The 16,312-nt window shown below is 48.3% G+C and overlaps 1 protein-coding gene across 1 annotated transcript; it reads left to right on the plus strand.

Moving 5' to 3' along the window:
* Positions 1-3,075: 3,075 nt before the first annotated feature.
* On the plus strand, positions 3,076-4,110 carry LOC310918459 (olfactory receptor 14J1-like; the record flags this gene model as incomplete). The annotated part of the gene is made up of 1 exon (XM_083877320.1): positions 3,076-4,110. One exon carries the CDS (start codon positions 3,076-3,078, stop codon positions 4,006-4,008), a length of 933 nt encoding a protein of 310 aa, XP_083733446.1. The 3' UTR covers positions 4,009-4,110.
* Between the last annotated feature and the right edge of the window lie 12,202 nt (positions 4,111-16,312).

Raw genomic sequence — 16,312 nt, forward strand, 5'->3', positions numbered from 1 at the left:
TCAGGGATGAGCCTATGCCTTGTGCTTGAGCAGTGAACTGTTTTGGAAGGGAGCAGAAGAGTTTCAGGAGGCAATTTGGGTTTTCTTTCTAAATTGCTGGAGGAAAGACACAAGGTGGCTTCAGAAAGCAAAAACACTTTCATGGTAAATTGAGGAAATGCTCGTGAACAATTCTCAGAGAAGGAAGGTGTTGAGAAAATGTTGAACTGTAACAAATCATGAATTGCCTTTGCATTAACAGACAGTGTTGAGCCCTCTATTCCCCCAGCACAGTGACTGATGTGTGCAAGTGGCTACCTCAGCCTTGAGAATAGAGTAGTCCTCCTAAGAAGGAAGCTGGAAAACTACTGGTAGGGGAAGAAAGTGGTTGTAGGAGGCTCTTGAGCATCGGGGGAGAATTGGAGGAATGGGATGTTCCCCAAATGACCACCAAAGACCTCAAGAGAGCCCTACTCTCCTGTCAGGAACTTCTGAGAAGTGATTTAAATATGTCAACTAATTGGAGGGAATGTTACCCTGTGAGTTTCAGCAAAGTAATGAGTAGGTCTTCTTTCCATGGTTACAAATTAATAGGTGAGATTTCTGAGTGAGCACCTGTGTTAGAAAAGTGATTCCCCATGCACCCAGCACTGAAATAAAGTCATGCCTCCTTTCTCCCACTGAGCTGGCACCAGGGAGCCAAAGCTCTGTGCTGCAGCTGGCCCGGGTGTGTGCAGAGCAGTGCAGCCTCCACAAAGCCCTTGGTTTCCCCACAAGTCATGGGGATTTGTTGCCAGCTGTGCCCAGCTGTGGCAGGAGAAAGAGCCCGCAGTGCAGTGGGCGCCGTGCCCTGCCCAGCCGGGACTCTCTGGCACAGAGGAGCAGCAGCACCAGCACCTTTCAACCCACTCCTGCCTTGGCCTCCCCTGGCACACAGAAGCCTCTGGAAATCAGCACCACCTGGTGCCTTCCCAGCTTGGAGCAGCTCCTGCTGCTGGGCACATCCTGCCACTTCTACTGCTCCCAAACAGGAATCAAGGCACAGGTGGAGACGGACATACAGAGAAGCCCTGGGCTTGTGCAATCAATGGGCAAATGCATGGGGGAATGTCTTAGGAATTATTTCAGCTCTTATGCCAATACTGCCTTCTCTCCTTTTCTCTCTTCGCATTTCCTGCTCTTTTCCCTCTCACATTTCCACTCCTTCCCCCTCTTGAGTCTCACAGTTTTCCTCTCATGTTTGCCTGCCAAGTTTTACTCATTTTCCCCACCCTTTTCAGCTCCTTTTCCTCACACTTGACCTCTCACACTTCCCCACCTTCCCACTGTTTCCTGCTCTTTTTTTCCTCATGTTTCTCACAATTTTCCCCTGACATATCCTGCCCTTTTCTCCCCTCATGTTTCTCTCCTTTCCTCAGTCATTTTTCTCCAAGTTTTCTCCTCAGGATTCTCACTTTTGCCCTCATGATTCTAAACTTTTCCTCTGACATTTCTCATACTTTTCCCCTCACATTTATCATTCTTTCCCCCTCATGTTCCTTATAATTTTCTCTCACATTTTGTGGCCTTTTTTCACTCCTGTTTTCTGACACTTTTCCTGTCAGACTTCCCACCCTTTTTTTCCCCCCTCTTGTTTTCTGCCTTTCTCTGCCCTCTGGTTTCTCACTCTTTTCCCCTCAGGATTCTCACAATGTTCCCCTCACATTTGCTGCCTGTTTCTCTCTCTCTGCCAGTAAAGTTTCTCACTCTCTTCTCTTCACATTTCTCTCCATTTCCCCCTATATTTTTCACCCTTTCCCACTCATATTTCTTAGAATTTTCCCATTGTATTTCCTGCCTTTTCCTCGTCTCACCTTCCTCTCCTATTTTCACTCACATTTCTCACCATTTTCCCCTCAGTTCTCTCACCCTTTCCCACACAGGTTTCCTACCCTTTTCTTCCCTCACACTTCTCTCCTTTTTCCACTCCCATTTCTCACACTTGTCACCTCACAATTTCTGCCTTTTTCCCCTCACATTTCTTAACCCACTGGTTCCTGTCAGTGACTGCTCCTCTTCAGTAGTGGATGGGCTTCTCTTGTTTTTCCCTGCAATCCCCTACTCCAAAGAACGGGTGCCAGAGCAGCGCTCCAAGGAGCCCCTGCCTGTGCGTCTGCTGAACAGAATGGCCGTGCTCAGCTTGAAGAGTCTCCTGGAGAACAACCTAAAGTGCACTGGGCTTCCTGCTGCAGTTTTGGTTTGTATTTCAGTTCTCTGTAGTCTTCATGGTGTTCTAAAGAAATAGGTCCCCTGAGGGATACACATTGCGGGTGAGCAGCCACTGCACCATCCGCCTCAAGCAGATCCATCTCCGTTTTCATCCCCTCACAGTCACTGTGACTCCTGCCTGGACCAAACCACTTGTGATGCTTCTTGATGCTAAACAAAGTCCATCTGCACAGGAAATGCTTTTGGCCCTCTTTTGAAGAAACAATAAAAGCCTTTATTTTAAAATGTTCAGTCTCCAGAGATTTTTTCCTATTTTCACCAATTTGAATTGCCTTGACATCAAAATACTGCCAGCTGACATTCCAAACTGGCTGGTCTATGTTTGTGTGCACAGAACAAATGTGCCACATCGTGCCCATTTCCCGGGTGTCTGTTAATGTCCTGTTCAACAAAGGGCTGAAGGGAAGGACTCTTGCTGCCCCGCGCGGCTCCGGGGCTGGAGCTGGGCTGGCAGGGGCCGCAGACCATGCTGGGAGGCCCCGCATCAGCCCCATCCGCCATCGTGTGTGTGTCTGCCTCAGCCCCATCCGCCATCTTGTGTGTGTCTGCCTCAGCCCCATCCACCATCTTGTGTGTGTGTGTCTGCCTCAGCCCCATCCGCCATCTTGTGTGTGGCTGCCTCAGCCCCATCTGCTATCTTGTGCCTCAACCCAGTCCAGCTCTGAAGTGAATGTGTTGCTGTTTTGTCAGCAGTCAAGGTCAGCACCAAAAACACCAACACCAGCAGGACAGTCTACAGGGAATGGCACAGGTTTGGCTTAAAGCAGCCTGTCCTAACTTGTCACTGTCCTTTACCCATGAACAAGTCCCCAGGGCCACACACAGCAAATGTCCAACAGCAGCTCCATCAGCCACTTCCTCCTGCTGGCATTGGCAGACACGAGGCAGCTGCAGCTCCTGCACTTTTGCCTCTTCCTGGCCATCTCCCTGGCTGCCCTCCTGGCCAACGGCCTCGTCATCAGCGCCGCAGCCTGCGGCCACCACCTGCACAGCCCCATGTTCTTCTTCCTGCTCCACCTGGCCCTCAGTGACCTGGGCTGCATCTGCACCACTGTCCCCAAAGCCATGCACAATTCCCTCTGGGACACCAGGAACATCTCCTACACAGCATGTGCTGCTCAGCTCTTTTTCTTTATGTTTTTCATCACAGCAGAATTTTCCCTCTTGACCATCATGTGCTACGATCGCTACGTGTCCATCTGCAAACCCCTGCACTACGGGACCCTCCTGGGCAGCAGAGCTTGTGCCCACATGGCAGCAGCTGCCTGGGCCAGTGCCTTTCTCTATTCACTGCTGCACACAGCCAATACATTTTCCCTGCCCCTGTGCCATGGCAATGCCCTGGGCCAGTTCTTCTGTGAAATCCCCCAGATCCTCAAGCTCTCCTGCTCACACTCCGACCTCAGGGAACTTGGGCTCATTGCTGTTAGTGCCTGTCCATTTTTTGGCTGTTTTCTGTTCATTGTTTTCTACTATGTGCAGATCTTCAGGGCTGTGCTGAGGATCCCCTCTGAGCAGGGACGGCACAAAGCCTTTTCCACCTGCCTCCCTCACCTGACCGTGGTCTCCCTGTTTGTGAGCACTGCCCTATTTGCCCGTCTGAAGCCCCTCTCCATCTCCTCCCCATCCCTCAATCTGGCCCTGTCAGTTCTGTACTCAGTGATGCCTCCAGCCCTGAACCCCCTCATCTACAGCCTGAGGAACCAGGAGCTCAAGGATGCCCTGAGGAAAATGATGCCTGGATCTTTTCAGAAGCAATAAACTCCCTCTTTCCTGCTCCAGAGGCTTCAGAATACAACTCTTCACAGTCTCAGACATTTTTTCCTATTTGTATATTTTTTCATTGGGACCTTTCCTGTTTCTTTTTCTCGTGTTACTACTTTGTGATATCACATCCCATTTTCTGATGTCACAGACTCACCTTCTATGAAGTCACAGCTAGCTCTGTGATGTCACAACCCATTCAATGATGTCACACTACTCACTCAGTGATGTCATGCAGCCACCCTGGAATGTCACAGCCCAATCTATGACTTCACAGCCCTATGATGTCATATAGCCACAGCAAAATGTCACATCCTGCTCTGCAATGTCACACACTCCCCTGTGATGCTGTAGCTGCTCAATGACCTCACACAACAAACTCTGTGATGTCATAGCCCAATCTGTGACCTCACACAACCCACTCTCTGCTGTCACAGAGCCCCTTTGTGACATCACAGCTGCTCTGTGGCTCTGTGACATGGATTAGAGCAGATTTTGGCCATTGTAGCTCCAATTTTCCTCGGATTTCTTTCTCTGTGTATCCCAACCCTTTTTCTAGCTTTTCCCCAGCAATCCCAGGAATCTCCCAGAGCTTGGGGACATTTTTGGGTGTTAAAGTGCAGATTTTGGGTATTTTAGTGCAGATTTTGGATGTTTAGGTGCAGATTTTGGGGCTCTTGGGGCCACTTCCCATGCAATTTTGGGGCAGATTTTGGCCATTTTACAGCCAGATTTTCCACAGATTTTTTTTTACTAGTCATTCCCAGCCATTTTCCCCAGGTTTTCCCCCAGAAATTCCAAGAATCTCCTTAGGTTTGCTACCATATCTGGGTGTTTTTTTGCAGATTTTGTGTGTTTAATACAGAGTTTGGGGCTCCTGAAGCCAGTCTGCATGAAATATCTATTGTGAATTTAAGGGATTTTTCAAGGAGCTCTGCGGGGCTCCTGTACTAGATTATTGTGCTGCCTTTTACTGAGCTCCCTGATAATGGTTCTGTTGATCAGTGAAGAGGATTTCACACTGAGGGGCAACAGTGCAGCCTGTTCAGTGGCCCAGCAGCCTCTGGGGGAAAAGCCTTTTCCTGAGATCCAAGCCAAAGCTGCCCCGAGTCAGCTCCAGCCGTTCCCTGCAGTCCTGTCCCTGGGCCCCAGAGGGAAGAGGTTCCCACAGCCCCCAGCCAGGGACCCGCTCCCAAGGCTGTTGCCAGGGCAGCCAGGGCTGGCACCAGCTGTGATGCTCGGTTTCCCCGGGCCGGGCTTTAGGAATGGGATTTCCCAATTTCCTGCTCCCGCTAAAACCGTGCCTCCCCTGGCTGTCCTCCAGCCTCCCACTGAAAGTACAAAAGGCAAAGAGCCCAGGCTTAGGTAAGAACAATTTACTGGAAACTGCAACAAGAAAAGGAACAAAGAGGAATAGAAACAACAGTGATAAGAGAAGGGGATAACACAAACTATATACAGGGAAATTACAACCAATTACCAACTGGCTCACCCAGCAACGTACTTTATCCTGCATGGGAAGGACACCCTTCTCCTTGGGGGAGAGAGAGAGTCCCTTCCCTGACCCCAGCAATGACCTGATATGGGATCAAATAGACAGGGCCATGGCCAGACCATGACGTTCTTTAATCCCACCTCACATCATTCCCAGAGGCAGGGAAAGGGACAGATTTCCTCCCAGCATGGATCACAGGGAATGTGGGTCACCAGGGTTCTTCCCAATGTGAGTCCTCTGATAGGGGATGAGGTTGGAGACTCAAATTATGCTCTTCCCACAGTCAGGACACTCTCAGGGCTTCCCTTACAGGTGCGTTCGTTGGTGCCTGGTCAAGTGAGAGCTCTGGGCGAAGCTCTTCCCACACTGGGGACACTCGTGGGGCCTCTCCCCAGTGTGGATGCGCCGGTGGGTGATGAGGTGAAAGTTTCGCGTGAAGCCCTTCCTGCAGTCAGGGCAGCGGAAGGGCCTCTCCTCTGTGTGAATCCGCTGGTGCTGGAGGAGATGGGAGCTGGTCTTAAACCTCTTCCCACACTCAGAACACTCATAGGGCCTCTCCCCGGTGTGGATGCTCAGGTGGATGATCAGCTGGCCCCTCTGGTTAAAGCCCTTCCCACATTCCCCACACTTGTATGGCCTTTCCTCAGCGTGGGTGTTCTGGTGACGGATCAGATTGGAGCACTGGCTGAAGCTCTTCCCACACTGCTGACACTCATATGGCCGTTCCCTGGTGTGGGTCCTCTGGTGGCAGATCAGGTGGGACCTTGTGCTGAAGCTCATCCCACATTCCCCACACTTGTGGGGCCTCTCCCCAGTGTGGATGCGCCGGTGGGTGACGAGGCTGGAGTTGTGCTTGAAGCCCTTCCTGCAGTCGGGGCAGCGGAAGGGCCTCTCCCCTCTGTGAATCCGCTGGTGGCAGATCAGGTGGGACCTCCAGGTGAAGCTCTTCCCACACTCCAAGCACCTGTGGGGCTTCTCCCCATCATGAAGCTGCTCATGGACCAGCTCAGAGCCCCGGCTGAAGCTCTGTCCACCTTCCTGGAACTGCGGGGATCTTTCCTCCTCAGAACACCCTGGGATGGGTTTGGAGCTCCTCCTCCTGAGGGATCTCTGGGGCTTTTCCTCACTGTTGGATTCCTGTGCTGTGGAGCTGCTCAAAACAGCCTCTTCCATAAGGTTCTGCTGTGGGGATTTGTCCTCCCTGGTCTCCATCCTCAGCTTCTTGTCTGGGGGAGGAAGGACAAGGAGAGGCTGGGATTTGCCTCTGTGCGAGAGGGAAGGGGAAGGACAACTCCCCAGTCCGTCCCCAGCAGGACGGTGTTGGCAGCAGGGTTGTCCTGCAGCCAGGGGCTGTGCTGGGCTGGGATATGGAGCAGGAGAGAGGGGGAAAGTGGTACTGACTTCCTCCTCATCTTTCCAGATGTCCTGGGCCATCTTCCTCTTCATCGCAGCCTAAAGTAAAAAGTTAAACCAAAAATGCAGAAGCAAACAACAACAAGAAAAAAAACAAACACAAAGTCAGAATACAACCTGACACCCAGTTAGTCAAGGTGTTGGTAGCTCTCCAATCAAATTGTGGCTGCAGTCCTCCTGGGGTGACAGAGGGGGTTTTCTTGAAGCAGTGATCGTGTAGAAGGGTGTAGTTTTTCTCTGAAAATCCAGTGGTGGGGTAGATGAGTCTGGTCCTCCTCTGGGAATCCAGTGGAAACAGGCTGCTTCTGGTGTGGTGAATGTCAGATTATATCCAGGTAGGAATGCTTGGCTCCTCCCTCTGGGTGAAGCATCTCCCAATGGGATGATGTTATTTTATCAGTGATGCAGTGAACATCAATGGCCCATTAGCAGAAGATAAGCCCCTGGAGGGAGGATGGGTTGTGGAAAAGATAAAGAACACTGCCCCACCTGGTTTTAACAGCTGGGCCATTAACAGAAGATAATCCCTGGAGTTATGAGGGATGGGCCATGGAAGAGATAAAGAACCCTGCCCCACCTGGTTCTCACAGGTGGCAATAGAATACATTGTTTTGGTTCCATCTTGGATTGCAGCCTAAGAATGGGCTCCAGGCTCCTTGCCCAGGCTCTCTCCAGAACACGCCCAGGCCAACGCTCAGCACAGAAAAGCCCCGTGAGCAGCCCCAGGCTGGCCCTGGGCAGGCTGGGGGCAAACAGCAGGGCTGGGGCTCTGCAAGGGCCCTGGGGGAGACGGGAAGGAGCAGCAGAGCAGGGGCTGATCCATCCCCACTGCGCTGGACACCCCAGGGCAGCGTCCCAGAGCGTCCTCATGCAGCTGCCAACAACATCCCCCCTGGGCAGCCCTGGCCTCTCCCCCAGCTCACACAGGGGCCGCATCCTTGCAGGCACAGACATGGCAGCACTGCCTCAGGAGCCCCTGTTTGCACTGCCCAGAGCAGGCCTCAGCACCCCCATGCTGTTGCTGTGGGGAGATGAACCTGAGGGAGCACAAATGCCATCAGCTCCTGGGACCAGGAAGGGCTGGGCCACAGCAGGGAAACCACTCAGCTTTGTCGTGGCCTCTCAAGTCACACAGAGAGTTTGTTCCCATCAGCTCTGAGTTTCCTGTGCCACTGCAGACGTTGTTGCTCAGAGCCAGGGCTGCCTGGCAGCCACCCCCAAACCACCCTCAGCATTTCCTTTGCTTCACCTTGGCTTCCTTTACTCTTCCTGCTACGAATTTCTTCCCTGTTCCCTCCCCTGCCAACAGCCCATCCCTGGTTGTCCTTTCCTCTCTGGCCCCACTCCCCATTTGAGTTCTGAGTTGGCACCATGGGAACGTCCCTTGGGGAGCAGGATCATCCTCCAAGGGCTTCAGGAATTGTCTGCAGGCTCCTGCAGTGCCTGGGGCTGCTCCCTTGCCAGAGGCACCCCAGGCCAGGGGGGCACATCTGGGCTGCTGTGTCTGGCTGTGGGGCTCCTGTTGTGGGCCATGAGGAGGAGCTGCAGAGGCTCTGCAGGACTGACAGGATGGGCTTTGGGGCTCTCAGGAGAAGCTGAGGGACCTGGGCTGCTGCACCTTCTGAAGAGGAGGCCCAGGCCTCATCCTGACACTGCTGCAAGGCTGCTTTCAGAGAATCACACAATCAGCAAGGCTGGAAATGACCTTGGACATCATCAAGTGCAACCTGTGCCCTGACACTGCCTTGTCTCCCCTGAGCCTCCTCTTGTCCAGGAGAAACAAGCCCAGCTCCCTCAGCTGCTCCTCACAGGACTTGTGTTCCAGAGCCCTCCCCAGCCTTGTTCCCTTCTCTGGACACGCTCCAGCCCCTCCATGTTGTTCCCAAATTGGGGGGCCCAGAACTGGACACAGCACTCGAGGTGCTGCCTCAAGCAGTGCCCAGCACAGGGGAAGAATCTCTGCCCTGCTCCTGCTGGCCACACTGTTCCTGATCCATAGGAGTGCCAGGGCTTGGATGAGGGACATGGTGGGCAGGGCCTGGGGACAAAGTCGAATTTCTGTCAGCCATGAAGGGTGTCTTGGGCTTTCTAACAAAACAAACAAACCAAACAAAGTTTATTCTATTCCATGTTTTGAAACCCATTTGGGGAAGTGTTTTTTCTTTATCTGTTGTATCTCCAGGAGGGAGGGTGCAAGTGCCTTTCTGATAACAAGCCAGCTGTTAAAATCGGGTGGGGCATTGATTCTTATCTCTGCTCACCCTCCCATCACCTCCATGGGGATCTCTTCTGTTAATGGGCCATTACAGCTCAGCAATGACATTGAAAAAATATTTGGGGGATATTTTTCTGATATTTTGGTACCAGTGTAGGGATATTTGGGAATAGTTTGGGAATGTTCTTGAGGACATTTTTAGGTCATTTTGAGAAGATTGTGGAAATACTTTAGGAACATTTCAGAAACATTTTAGAAACAGACTTTGAATATTTTGGGGGGAATTAGGAATATATCAGGGATATTTTGATGAAGTTGTTGGGATATTACAGGGACATTTTGGGAAAGTTTTGGGAACATCCCAGAAATATTTTGGTAACACTTTGGAGATATTCCAGGGATATTTTGTTGATATTTTGGGGATGTCTTCAGAGGATTCTGGGAATATTTTGGGAATATTTCAGGGACATTTCAGAAGCAGTCCACGCACATTATTGGGGAGTTTTGGGGAACATTTCGCAGACATTTTAGAAACACTCCATGAACAATTGTGGGAACTTTGTCAGAACATTTCAATCAAGTTGAAAAACACTCCATGCACATATTTTGGAATATTTTTGGGGAATGTTTCAGGGGATTTTAAAAACATGCCATGCACATTTTTGGGAATATTCTGGGGACATCTTGGGGGATTAGAGAAACATTACCCACTCATTTTTTGTAATTTTTTTGGGAATATTTCAGGGACATTTTGGGCACCTTCTCCGCAGATTTTTTGGGAATTTTTGGGGAACATTCCCGGGGAATTTTCTCTCACCTGTCTCCAAATTACCCCAAAATATCCACAAAATTACACAAAAATTACCACAAAATATCCCCAAGATATATACTCACAAAAAGCCAAAATTATTCCAAATTTACCACAAAACATCCCCCAAAATTACACCAGAATTAGTTCAAAATATCTCCAAAATATCCCCACAATTACCTGAAAACATCCCCAAAATTAGCCCAAATTATCCTCAAAATATCAGCAAAATTGCCTCAGAATTAGACCAAAATTAGCTCAAAATAGTCCCAAAATATGGCCAAAATTACCCCAAAATATTCCTCAAATTTGCTCCAAACTATCTCCAAAAAAACGCCCAAATATCCCCTAAGTTACCCAGGGGGGTCTGGGAGGAGGGTGAAAGGGAGAGGGAGAGGCAGAAATGGGCCTGGAGTGGCCCAAGGGGATTTTGGGGGGATCTGAAGATTCCCAAATGGGTCTGGGGGTGTCCCAAGGGGGTCTCTGAGGAGTTTGGGGGTGTCCCAAAGGGCTCCCCAAATGGGTGTGGGAGAGTCCCAGATGCCCCCAAAGGGTCTGGGGTGTCAGGGATGTCCCAAATGGGTCTGGGGGGATCCCAGGAGAGTCTTGGGGGTCCCTAAGTGTCCCCATAAAGGTCTGGGCCCCCCAGGAGGTTCCCCAAATAGGTCTGGGGTTGTCACAAATGGGGCCTAGAGGAGTTTGGGGGGGTACGAAGAGGGTTTTGGGGGGATCCCAGGGGAGTCTTGAGGCTCCCCAAATGGGTCCGGGGGTTCCCAAGTGTCTCCAAAAGAGTCTGGGCTCTCCCAAAGGGATTTCAGGGGGTCCCAGGTGTGTCCCAGGTGTCCCCAAAAGGCTCTGGGGTCTCCGTCCCCTTCACCTTGGGTCACCTGGGCAGGGGTTGGGCAGGATCTTTCAATCACTTGCTACACTTGGGACTTGGCCCCTGCTTGACAAAAAGGCTGATGGAGCTCACAGGCTCCTTCCGGAGAGCAGCTGGCCCTGCAGGATTCCTCTGGGCAGGAGAGTTCCTGCAGTCACAGACTTGCTTTTGATAAATATCATGGCCTGAGCATGGAGTTGGCTTTTTCCCTGCAGTGAATTTAATAATCTGTGTTCGTTTTCCAAAACTCTCTGTCAGAGATGGCTCACTGAAATGATTTCTCTGCTCCCAAGACATGCAAATTACTTTCTTTTGACATTTTTTTTTCCATTTCCCTCTTTGTTCTTTATACAAGACTTTGGTTTACACTGTTGAGGTGCAGGCTGTCCCAAAATATGCCAGGACTTTGGAGGAGTGGTTTTATGGAGATGATGGCTCTGGGCTGGGAGCCACACTTCCCAGCTCTGGCCCCAACTGTAGTACCTGCTCTACAGAAATCAACGTTTTCCCAAACAGACACCTTGGGTTTGGAGTTGCCCAACTCAAGGCCATCAAATGCTGCTCTTCAGAGCCTGCACATCTTCCCCCTAAAATCAGATGGAGATAAATGGATCAAATATTTCCATGAATCTCTTTCAACACATCGCCTCAAAATAGAAAATCTTACTTTCCCTAAGAGAATCTATTACCAATTAAGACCTCTTTCCCAAATTGAAAATAATCTGATGATCTATAAAAAGGGGTTTTTTTCCAAAGCCTTGCCCTTTAAATTTTGTCAGCACTACCACTGATAAGAAAAAGATAAGAGATAAGAGATGAGAGATAAGAGATGAGAGATAAGAGATGAGAGATAAGAGATGAGAGATAAGAGATAAGAGATAAGAGATAAGAGATAAGAGATAAGAGATAAGAGATAAGAGATAAGAGATAAGAGATAAGAAAAAGTTCAAGAGAAATTACTGTAAATTTTCAGAATCATCATGGATTCAAATGAACTGGAACAAGATTTGGCGTGAATGAATGGCCCACTAAATTTCCAAATAATTTTTGGCTGAAAAACAGACTTTCACTTTAAAATACAATTATTTTTTAAAAAAATTAAAGGAAGGGAAAACTGACAAAATTAAGATCTGTATGACTATCAATTACTCTTTTTTCTGAGCTTTCCATTGGATTTATCCTTTAACATTTTCTCCAAAGGATCAGCACAGAGCCTCCCAGCAGCAGTAACCTCCTGTGACACACAAAATTATGTTGCAATCAGGAATTCTTTCAAGGGCTGCAGCCCAAGCACGTACCTGGTTTCAAAGGAAACAGTGCAATTCAACTACCTACAGGTCCTAAACAGAGGGGTGGGGTTTTAATTGTGGGACACCGTGATGGCAGGAATAAGACCTTTCCTACATGAAAGGAGATGGAAAAGAATACTGTTTAAAAAATGCTGATGAGGACTTTGAGAGATCAAGCTCTAAGTGACTGTGGTATTTGACACCTTGATCAGAGCTATATCCCCTTCAGATAATCTGGAAAATCTTTGAGGCTGATTATGGGCTGTGATATATTCATCTGAAATACACTGTTCCGACATTTAATACTGATAAAATACTGATAAAAGTCATGTTATGAAAACAGTATTGAAGAAGAAAACTGCAAAATCATCAGAGACAAGCATATGCCCCTGCAGAAAACTGAGAAAGTTCTCAAAGGTAAAAAAACTTTACTGACATGGGAAGAAATAAAAACCAACTTAATTCAATTTTACACTCTTGAATGGTTCAAATTCAAAATTCAGAGTATAGGTTGGAAAATCAATCAAGAAAGTCTGCTCTGGTAAAACTCCTGGAGTTCAACAAGCACCTAGAGACTTTCAGCAATCCATCCACAGGTTTTGAAAACCAATGCACAGGGACTGAGAAATCCAGAGACAAGTCTGTTCCAGTGTCTTTGCAGCCTTTGCTGGAAAATCCATGGCCAGCCCCAAGACCCTGCAAGACCCAGTTATCAACCATCTAAAATTCACACCCTCAACTTGCAGCTGCTCATTTCCTCAGAAATTGAGTTCATTTCTCTTCAGTGCATGCACAGATAGTCATGGCAACAAAGCATTAAAGAGAAGAATATCTCCCAAGGACAATCAGAGAAGTCAAAGCCACTGGAGAACTCCAAAGTGAGGAAGTGCAGGCTGGTGCCCTGAGCCAGGCTGGCTGCTTGTTGGGGGTTAGGTTTGCTCCTTTTTTACTTTAAATATTTTTTCCCCATAAATTACCAAGGAGACGAAGTGTTGGATACTTAAAAAGTACCTGACCAAAAACAAAGAGATGGCGCAAAGCTCGGTTGGGGAGGTTTTATCTTATCTGTTGTAACTCCAGAAGGGGGTGGGGGGGAGGGGGGGGGCTAACTCCCTTCTCTGATAACAAGCCAGCTGTTAAAAACCAGGTGGGGTATTATCTCTAATCTCTGCTCAGTCTTTCACTACCCCCATGGGAATATCTTCTGTTAACGCACCATTAAAGCTCAGCAATGGCATGACACATTTCATCACCCTATTCTGAGACGCTCTACCACAGAGCAGAAGGCAAACAATTTCTACCGAGATAAAAAAGAGCCACAGGTGTCATCAGGCACTCTGGTGCTCCCACGGGACTCCCAAAGGAAGTCTGGACCCACTTCAGGACCCCTGGCTCCACAGGACCATCTCTGCTTCCAACAGGACACATCTGCCACTCCAGGAGGGCTGACTTTGGACTGTTTCCAACGCCCTGACTAACAGGGTGTCAGGTTGTATTTCTGACTCTGTCAAGTTTTAAGTTGTTTTGTTTTGGTTTTGTTTGTTTGTTTTCTGAGATTCCTTGTTTGTTTGTGTGTTTGCTTATTCTTTTGTACTACAACATTTGTATTTTTTAATATCCCTAGTAAAGAACTGCTATACCTATCCCCAAAATCTTTGCCAAACAGCCTTTTAATTGCAAATTTACAATAATTTGAAACGGAGGAGAGGGGGCTTACATTCCAAGGGAGACTCCAGTCTTCCTTGGCAGATCCCTGTCTATTCGAACCAAAACAGAGCCCAAGTTCCCTGAAGTAGGAGTTGGAGCAGGAGAGTGTTGGAAGTTCGGTTTGATCCTTTTTTATTTACTGATTTTTTTTCTCCATAAGTTGCTGCGAGACTAAGTACTGAGTGATTCTGTGTGCTTGACCAAAATACAGAGATGGCCAAAAGTCAGGAGGGGGAGATAACGTGAGTTTTGGGGCAGGAAAAAGGACAGGGCTGGGGGCAGCTTCTCTCTCTTGCTCTCGGTGTCGAGGACATGACAGCCAGGCTGCTGCTTGCTGTGGGAGGAGTTTGCTGCCAGCACCAAAGTGCAGTCCTGTGAAATCTGCCAACCCCTGCTCATGTGCCCAGGAATTCTGAGCTCGTCTCCCCCTGCCCTACTGGCCCAGCCCCATCCCGCTGCCGCCGTTTCTTCGGCGCTGCCTTGAGGCTTTTTGCTGCCCTGTGACCCCACACTGCCCTGCCCTGCTGGGACATCCCTGCCATTCCAGCTGCCACTGCACAGCTTCTGATCCCATCCACCAGCCTGGGATTTTTTCCACTCTTCCAGCCTGGTGCTCTCACGGTCCCAAGAGATTGGACTGCCCTGGGCTTTGTGAAACAATGTCTCCCAAGGTTCCTGGTTGTGTTTGCTATTAATGCTGCAGTTGTTGTTGTTTGTTTGCCTTGTTATATATACTAGTAAAGAACTGTTCTTCCTAACCTCATCCCTCTGCCTGAAAGCCCCTTTCCTCTTCTAAATTATAATAATTTGGAGGGAGGGGGTTTGAATTCTCCATTTCTAGGGAGGCCCTGCCCCTCCCCAGCAGATCCCTGTCTTTCAAACGAAGACAGCCTTTCATGTGTCCTCAGTACTCCTAGCATGCATCCTTGTAATTCCTTCAATCTGCTCATTTAGCACAGTCCTGGTGTTCTGTTAGGCCAGGAGACCTGTTAGAAATAACTGTGTAGTTCTTGGCTTTCACACTTATATCTTGGTTTTCGCGAATTATTTTGTCACAGTGCAGTTTGTAATCTCTTTTAAACTGCTTTTGATATAGTCTAATTTGTCAGCCTTTAGCAGTTAATACCCTAATCCCTGTGGAGATTGCATATTTCAGTGTGATAAATGTATTATAGTTTATGGTATTGCAAAATATTGAAAAAGAGTATATTATAAAATTATAAATATATAATATATAGACAATAAACATAAATAAAAATACAAATACAATACAAATATAAACAATAATATAAACACATTATTTAATAGACAATATTAATATTAAAAAATTAAAATGTGCTAATTATCTTTGCAGAAGTGACTATGGTTGGGAAATAATGACTGATGCCTGTATTTCTGTAACTGACTGACAATAGTGAAATGGCTAATGTAGATTGAAAGAAAAACGTTGGCGAAAATGTCTGCAAGATAAGATAACATTGAAAAAAAACCCAGGCAAATAACACATTAAGAGTCAGAAGGAATCCACCACTGATCCTTTGGCCATCAATACCTGCCAAACCACAGACCAGGTGGCCTCGAGAGGAAATAGACCACAAATGTCTCAAAATCACATCTGCATTATGGCACATTTTTTAAGAGGATGAGGTCAGGGCTCGAACTAAGCTAAAGAATTCCTAGAAAATATGCACACAAAGGAATGTTTAAATGTGAATAGTCTTCATGAATATGCATTTGACCAATAGTCTGGGGTTAAAATGCAAGATGGAACCAAAAGTTTGTATTCCATTCCCATCTGTAAGAACCAGGTGGGGCAGTGTTCTTTATCTCTTCCATGGCCCATCCCTCACAACTCCAGGGATTATTTTCTGTTAACGGCCCAGCTGTTAAAACCAGGTGGGGCAGTGTTCTTTATCTCTTCCACCACCCATCCTCCCTCCAGGGGCTTATCTTCTGTTAATGGGCCATTGATGTTCACTGCATGACTGATAAAAGTAAATCATCCCATTGGGAGATGCTTCTCCCACAGGGAGGAGCCAAGCATTCCTACCTGGATATAATCTGACATTCACCACCCCAGAAGCAGCCTGTTTCCACTGGATTCCCAGAGGAGCACCAGACCCATCTACACCACCACTGGACCATCAGAGGAAAACTACACCCTTCTACAAGATCTTTGCTTCAAGAAAAGCATATCTGTCACTGCAGGAGGATTGCAGACACGATTTGATTGGACTGCTACCAACACCCCTGACTAACTGGGTGTCAGGTTGTATTCTGATTCTGTCAGTAGTTTGTTATTTTTACTACTCCATTTTTAGTTTAGTTTTTAGTTTTTTAGTTTAGGCTGCAAGGAAGAAGAAGATGCCCCAGGATATCCAGGCAGGTGAGGAGGAAGTCAGTGCCCCTTTCCCCCTGTCTCCTGCTCCATCTCCCAGCCCAGCACGGCCCCCGGCTGCAGGACAACCCCACTGCCAACACTGTCCTGCTGGGG

This window comes from Zosterops lateralis, assembly GCF_965231275.1.
Source record: "Zosterops lateralis genome assembly, chromosome: 23".
NCBI lineage: Eukaryota > Metazoa > Chordata > Aves > Passeriformes > Zosteropidae > Zosterops > Zosterops lateralis.